Raw genomic sequence first — 8,141 nt, forward strand, 5'->3', positions numbered from 1 at the left:
GAGCACTCTGGTTGTACTTCCTCCAAAGAGGATTAAAATATCCACAGTGTAAGCTTTGTTAACAGATTCAGTTTTGTTAGCTTTGTTTCCTAAAACAGAAGGAAATAAAAAGACAAATTGTATTGGGGAAAATCTGCTGTCAGGGACCACTCCAGAGTACTGAAGAATAATGATGTCAGTCTAGAGAATAAGGTGCATCTGATCCAGGCCATGGTCTTTACAATTACTTGCTATGCATCAGAGAGCTGGACAATGACCAAGTATGATGCCTTTAAGTTGTGGTGCTGGAGAAGAGTATTGACTAAGTATGGACTGCTAGGAGAACAAACAGGCTTGTCCTGGAGAGGATGAGATGAGGTTGTTCCTTGGAGACAAGGATTTTAAAGCTTTGTCTAACATAATTTGGGCATGTTGCAAGGAGGGACCAGTCCTTGGAGAAGGACATCATGCTTGGAAGGGTGAGGGACAGCACAGGAGAGGAAGACCCTTGATGAGATGGATTGATACAGTGACTGAGGTACTGGAGTTAGGTGTGGCAGACAATAAAGTTGGCTCAGGATAGAGCAGGGTTCAGAGCTGTTGTACATAGGGTTGCTATGAGTTGCAAGTGATTTGATGGCACAAAACAACATCAAGTACAAACTTCTTCAGGAAACCAGGAGAATTTTCATAGGCACATTTTACTCCCTAGGAACAGGAGACTCTTCATACATAGCATCTCTGAAAACCCATTTATGCAATAGTTGCCTCCACTGAAATTTGGAGGGTTGGAATCCAGGAAGGGAAGGAAAGCTTCCCAAAGTCACATGCTACTCAGGACACAGATTGCTATCTCATCTCATTTTGGAGATGTTGACCCAAAGTGTTTCTAATGGAGGAACTAACAATTTTTCCTTTTCTTTGCTGGTGTTTGGAAACCCACAATGAAATGTCACCATGTGGCATGAGCAAGAATGCTTATAAAAGGATGACTATCACTTAAGACTATCTAAGAAAGGAAATTTAAGACAAAAAGAGCAGGAAAAAAAATAGTATGAGAGAGGATAGAGAAAGAATAAGCAAAAGGACAAGGTGAGAGAGAAAGCGGGGAAAAAAGAAATGAGAGCACATGAGGATTGATTAGTGGCCATGGATGATGAGAAGAAATAGGGGAGAGAGGGAAGTCTTTCTTTCAGGAGGAGCTAAGAGGATTGTTTATGTCTGGATCCTCAGAATGTACATCAGTCGGTGTTCTAAAGATGCAGGCTTAACATTAGATGCACACTCACCCCAATTTAAGAAAAAAAAGAAGCAGCTTTCCAAATTAACAATTAACCAAACTATCAAAGCACTCATTTTTCGAGTCTCATCTTCTGTTTTACACCCCAAAAAGTCAACAGGAATCTCCAAGAAGGGAATCTTACTATTTCAGTTGTTCTATCCATTAACCCAAAGGCTGCACTTACCTAGTGGTTAACACTTATCTATATCCTGATAGAAGAGATATATGCCTGGAATTAAAACAAATGCTCCATAACATGTCTCAAAAATCATAAATATATGTGTTATACAAGTGTGGGGAAAGCCTTCAACTTGTGGAAATGGAAAAAAAACAACAACCCAACAATACCAAACTACTAAATATCTCAATTGTATATCAACTTTCAATGGCTTTAGTATTATATCTACTAAGTTCCAAAGTGAGAGGATATGGGCACTCCACTGAGTTATAAATTGTGTAAATTTTTGTGAAGTTTAAATAGCAAATATGTTGTTGTTGTTATTTGCCGTCAAGTCACTTGCGACTCATAGTGACCCTGTGTACAACAGCCCTAAACTCTGCTCTGTCCTGAGCCAATCGCACTGCCTCTGATACACCCATCCCGATTACCCCAGTCATTGAATCAATCCACCTCATAGAGGGCCTTCCCCTCCTGTGCCATCCCTCCATCCTCCCAAGCATGATGTCCCTCTCCAAGGACCAGTTTCTCCTTGCAACATGACCAAAGTATGTCAAATGAAGCCTCAGGATCCTTGCCACCAAGGAGCAGCCCAGTTTAACCCTCTCCAGGATGAACCTGTTTGTTTTCCTAGCAGTCCATGGTACCCTCAATATTCTTTTCCAGCACCACAGCTCAAAGACATCAATTCTCCTTCTATCCTCCTTGTCATTGTCCAAATCTCTGACATATAACAAGTGATTACAAAGACCATGGCCTGTATCAGACGCTTCTTAGTCTCCAGAGACACTATTGCTCTTCAGTACTTTGGAGAGGTCCCTAACAGCAGACTTTCCCATCGCAATACGTTTTTTTATTTCCTGGCTGCTGGTGCCAAGAGTGTTGACTGTGGAGCCAAGCAAACTGAAGCTGTGAACAATCTCAATCTCTTCGCCATCCATCCTGATGCTGCCAATTGGTCCAGTGGTGAGAATCTTTGTCTTCTTGACACTGAGCCTCAATCCATATTGGAGGCTGCAGTCCTCGACCCTCAGCAGCAAGCGCTTCAGTTCCTCCTCAGTTTCAGCAAGCAGGGTTGTGTCATCTGCATAATGTAGATTGTTGATAAATCGTTCACCAATCTTGACCCCACACTTCTCCTCATAGAGCCCAGCCTCTCCGATAATCTGTTCTGCATACAGGTTGAAAAGGTATGGAGACAGGACACATTCCTGGCGTACACCCTTCCCAATTTTGAACCAGGCAGTGTTTCCCTGCTCTGTTCTGATGACCTGCTCTTGGTCCAAGTATAGGTTTCACATTAGCACGATCAAGTGTTCTGGGATTCCCATTCTTCTCAGAGTCAGCCACAGTTTGTTATGATCCACACAGTCAAACGCCTTTGCATAATCAATGAAACACAGATAGACATTCTTCTGGTATTCCCTGCTTTCAACCAAGATCCATCTAACATCAGCTACAATATCCCTAGTACCACGACCCCTTCTAAACCCAGCCTGGACTTCTGGTAGTTCTCTGTTGATGTGCTGTTCCAGTCGTTTTTGGATAATCTTCAGTAGAATCTTAAAAACATGTCATTTTTAACCTAATAATTCTATTTCTAGGAATCTGTACTAAAATATCATCCTAAAGGCACTGGAATATCTAGTTATAAGGACCTCTACAGATATGAGATTTATAATATTGAAGCATGGGAAGCAGCTCAAACGTATAACAAATGGGAATTGGTGAAATAAGAAATAACACATTCAGAGCTGTTGTACATAGGGTCGCTATGAGTTGCAAACGACTCGACGGCACATAACAACAACAAAATAATGAAGTACATATACAGCCAGTCCCAGGTTTATGCACAAGCTCATGTTCTAATACGGTCTTTAAGTCAAATTTTTTTCAAGCCAGAATCATTAGTTACAGTCCATATATAACATCAATTAATATTAATTAATCAAGCATTTGTCTTAGTATATATCGCATAGTAACTTTGTATGCTTGAAAAACATTGAGAAAAACACTTCCAGAGACATTAAAACACCTTTAAGATAATAATACAGTATAATAACAGCAATAGTTTAATGCACATTGCCAAATAATATCAATTTATTATTACAAACCAATAACAACTATATACCTTGGACTTTAATAGATTTTACAGAGTTTTCCCCATAACTATGGTTGTATAAAAGTCAGAAGTTCTTAACTGGGAAACTATCTATAGAGATAATTAGATTAGTAATTAAAATGTCAACAAACATTTTCTGTAAAGAATCAACTAGTAAATATTTAATTTTTTTTTTAACCATCTGTTCCTGTTCCTGCTTAGTGTATGATTATGTGAACAAATTGGCAGGGTTGTGTTGCAATAAAACTTTATTTACAAACACATAAGGTGATTTGTATTTGGCCCATGGGCTTCTAAATCACTAGGCTCTGGTGGCTCAGTGGTAACAAGCTGCAGTGAACCTCAATCCCAAAGGCACATGATTGGAATTCACCAGCTACTATGTGGGGGAAAAGACGGGCAATCTCCTCCCATGACATTAACTGCCTCTGAAAGCCCACCACAGGGTCAGGTAGAGGTCAGTGCCAACTCGACGGTGCTCAACAACAACAACAACAAACAACATCGATTTCTTTCATGCTTTGGAGATAGGCAATGTCCTCCTGTGAGATTTAGAGCTTCTGAAAACCCACTGAAGGGTCAATTATGAGTTGGTTCTGATTCAACATCACATAACAACAATATGGAAAAATGAACACTTAAGTTATAAATTAAAATATTTAAGAAAAAAAGTAGTCTACTTAAGTAAAAGTAGTATATTGTATTCCCAAAAGAAGAGAGAGAAATGAAAGCAAGAAATCAAATAATAAAATATTTATAGGGTTGTATCTGAGTAATAGTGTCACCATAGGCCATTTTTAAGAATATTTTTTATTAACTGGTATTTTCCATATTTCTACAATTTATAGTGTTTCTTTATTTATAAAAAATTATTTTTCTTTTTACTACTAGAAATTAATCATAACTAATCTAAAATTAGCTGGAAGGAGCACCTATGTCTTGTGTTAATTCTACTATGAAAATATTGGAAATTATATATTGTATCATGGTAAAGTAGCTAAATAAAATGCATATCAATTAGATAGTATGTTTGGATACTATTAAAAAACCTCATTCATTATAAAAACCAAGTAGCACATGGAAAGGGCCTATCTCTGCAACATGAATCCCCGGGAAGTAAACAGTAAGTCCTTGGCTGCTAACCAAAGATCAGAGTTTGGGATTCACTTAGAGGTGTCTTGGAAGAAAGGCCTGGTTGTCTACTTTCAAAAGCCAGTCATTGCAAACCTCATAGACTATGGTTTGTTCTAACACACCTGGCTAACCCAGAGTCAGAATGACTCCACGGCAAGGGAGTGGAGAGGGAAGTAGTTCAGTGGTGGAGTCCAGCCTTTAATGCAAGAGAGCCAGATTTCATTCCTGGCTAGTGAACCCCATCCACAGGCACGACCCACCTGTCAGTGAAGGCTAGTGTGGTGCCATAATGCTGAACAGATTTCAGCAGAGTTTCCAGACTGAAAGGAAGACATTCCTGGGTAGCTAGCTTCAAAAAGCCAGCCATTGAAAACTCTCAGGAGCACACAGTTCTGGTGTCTGACACACGTGGGGTCATAAGGAGACAAAACCAGTTCCATAGCAAATGGTGTGACTTTTAATATGTATCTCTGCACCAGCCATGGAAACCATAGGCAAGAACGTGGGTTCCCATAAGGGGCAAAAATGGGAAAAGAACACCTAATAGTAATAATAATCTTTTTTTTTTTTTTAAAAAGGTTCGTTTTGGGATTACAAAGTAATTACAAGGTTATTTTTCCTTTTATTTACACTTGTGCCAACGTGGTGTGTTTCCTTTGACAGGAGAGTGTGAACTCAGTCCTCCACTACTATAATATGCAGTTGAGTTTCCCATGTTTGGGGAAATCGCAGGGGTCAGCACATCCAGAATGTAATGGATAAACCTCGCCCTGGAGAAACCCACCTTTGTGATCATGGGATCTCCCCTGCCGGGTAAGTTTATGTGCCAAAGTGTTTTGAGCTGTGTCTTTAAAATATGTGTCCTGTTCTATCCAGAGACCTCTTTTTCTACTTGCCCTTACCCAGGTGTTTTGAAAGGAATCAAGGTAGGGTATTTGTCTCCTTTTGCTTACTTTCAGACACCTGGGCCTACAGCTTCTGCATTCATGACACCAAAGAATCTGCATCCAAGCTGGACTTCTGGGACCAGCAGGCCCGTGGCCCACTTACACAAGTCCTAATAGGTTCTTCCTAGAGAAAGGACACTCGTTATTACAGAGTTCACCTTTTCCCAGAGTATTTGTGACTTATTTCTACAACCTGCTTTCCTTTATTTGTTGTCGGGAAGAATTCTACCAGCCACGGTTGCATTTTTATCTAGCATCTAAATCCTTTGGTGACCCCCAGCTTATTTTAGATTTTCAGGAACGATGGGGACCCTGGTTCTCAGTACTTCCTGTAGGTTTCAGGACACCCTCGCCAGCATCTAACCTCTGGCGAATTGGGCAATGTACAGTCTCACTCTTTGAAGAGAATGAGAGAAACACTGGTCTCCAGGTTATTGGTGTTTGGCCCTTCTCTTAGGGATGCGAGAAGTCCAAGAGAGTATATGTGTGTCCTAACTTGGGTGTATGCAAACACCTGGGAAGATATTTCCCTACCTGGTCCCATACATCATCCAGACAGGAGTGGAAAGAGAACGCAGGGCCCCACCTGGCCCCACCTACCTGGTGCCACGGGACTTATTTTCAAATCATCGAGGCCAAAGAGCGATCGGAAGGAGAAGGGGGTTTCGGCTGCAGGCGGCTCGTTTTCCCCCATGGTGACTATTTCAGGGCTTCGGAGATTCGGCTCCACTTCCACCTCCACCTCCTAAACCAAGGAAGAACTGAAATCATTCTCTTCCCTGTTCATAGTTTCAGCATCAAACAAAACTCGATTACATTTTTAATCTTAGAAATTTGACGATCCACATAAAGTGCGTTCAGAACGGACTAATCAAATACTTGTTTAATAAGATCACATTTTTTTTTATTCTTTCCTGAACCACGGCAGGTAGGAAAGAGAGAAGCTACGGGAGTTAATGAAACACTGCTGAAACCTTCATCCCACCCAAATAACGCGTTTTCCATTGTTGGTGAAGCCAATCTTACCAGCAGTCTTAAACAAACCTGTAGAGATGTGATCGATTACCATTACGATGATAATGGATAAGTATTTGCAAGAAAACAAATTCTTTCCAAGGCATTTTGTTCATCTTTCCCGTATAGACTCGATTTCCCCCCATTTCTGTAATTAGAGCACCTACTACGAACACAAGAAGTTCTAATACTCACGTAAAGTCCGCTCCCCCAGCATGTAGACGGCACCAGGGAGCGTGCGCTCCCGCACAGTGGTAGCCGCTCGCAGCGAACACAACCCTTGTCCTGGCTCACAAAAGCATGACCTAATTAACGAGGAAGGTATCTGTGCCCTTCGGGCTCCTGTCTCCTCCTTAAGTAACAAAGTGAGGAGCAGCCAGGGACCGCTGGCTTCCAACTCGCCAACAGTGGGGCTCTGTGTCCTCTCAGCGAAATGCACCTACCACCGAGAGGCCAGCGCCACTCAGCCATTCCTGTAACCCCGGAGGGACCAGAGAGCGAGGAGATGGCAGCGTTGGACAACTACCTCCCACTCCTTTCCCAACCATCAGCCAGGAATCCTCTAGGAGAGAACTTCCTCCTCCAAATGCTCAGATTAAAATAGGCACGTGGAGCTTCCATTTTTTTGTTTCCTATCTGGTTACTTGTTGGAATTTTGAAATTCAAAAGGGAGCTGGTAAGGCATTTAAAGCAAAAGCTCTCCCTACGTGCTCCATCCACATCATCACAGCAAAATCTAAGTGAGAGTTGTGTCCTACATTTCCATCCCAAGAGCAATTTTGAAGAATATTTTAGAAAGATAACAAAGTCATATTCAGTCATCTTTGGCTTTGGTTCTGGTGGATACACATTCCTTACTAGCCACATGCAGCAGACCACATAGTTTCTATAAAAGGATAAGAATCAACAGTAACATTTTTTTCTGAAGCATCAACCGTGAGCAAGGAAGTCCCCTTTCTTTGCAGGTAGCACCACACTATCAATATGTTAAGAAGTTACTTTTGGAAAAAAACTCACCCCACCTCTCTTTCACTCACCATTTCTGGAGCCGCCATCATTAAGCACAGAAATAGTTTCCTTTTTCATTATAAAAGTAAGTGTGATGGTGAGTAAGCCGCCAACAAGTCCATCCAATAGGGAAATATTTTCGCCAAGTCACTCGGCCTTGTCGGCTCCATCATTGCAGCGAATGGCATTATTGTGAGAGACGGTGTAACCCAATCTGGTGGTAGCTATCAAGTAGCCTTTGGTGGTATGACTACACAGACCAGAGAGAGGAAAAATGCTGCTTCCCTTTAATTAGTAAGGAAGGTAAGCAAGCCTTTTCAGAAACATCACATACGAGAACGGGAACAGTGACTCTCCTTTTATTTAAAAACAACACAAAAACCCAACAGACAGGAACAGCCCAGGGATGAGAACACAGCCGGCATGAGGGGCAGGTGGGTCTCCTGGTGGGGTTTCTGTTTCTCTACCTGAGGGAGT

General features: G+C 41.5%; 1 protein-coding gene across 2 annotated transcripts in view; it reads right to left on the reverse strand.

Moving 5' to 3' along the window:
* Positions 1–7,711, reverse strand: part of TMPRSS3 (transmembrane protease, serine 3) — a 39,066-nt gene extending 31,355 nt beyond the window's left edge. The window contains exons 1-2 of one of the 2 annotated variants that reach the window (XM_006893930.1): positions 7,694–7,711; positions 6,243–6,384 (exon numbers count right to left, since the gene is read on the reverse strand). In XM_006893930.1, coding sequence (XP_006893992.1) covers positions 6,243–6,384; positions 7,694–7,711 — 160 coding nt within the window. Of the gene's footprint in view, positions 1–6,242; positions 6,388–6,851; positions 6,997–7,693 lie in introns of those variants that run through there. The other variant, XM_006893931.1, reaches the window with a different exon arrangement.
* Positions 7,712–8,141: the final 430 nt, after the last annotated feature.

This window comes from Elephantulus edwardii, unplaced genomic scaffold (genome assembly GCF_000299155.1).
Source record: "Elephantulus edwardii isolate Elephantulus edwardi_28Jun2011 unplaced genomic scaffold, EleEdw1.0 scaffold00133, whole genome shotgun sequence".
In the NCBI taxonomy this organism is placed as follows: Eukaryota; Metazoa; Chordata; class Mammalia; order Macroscelidea; family Macroscelididae; genus Elephantulus; species Elephantulus edwardii.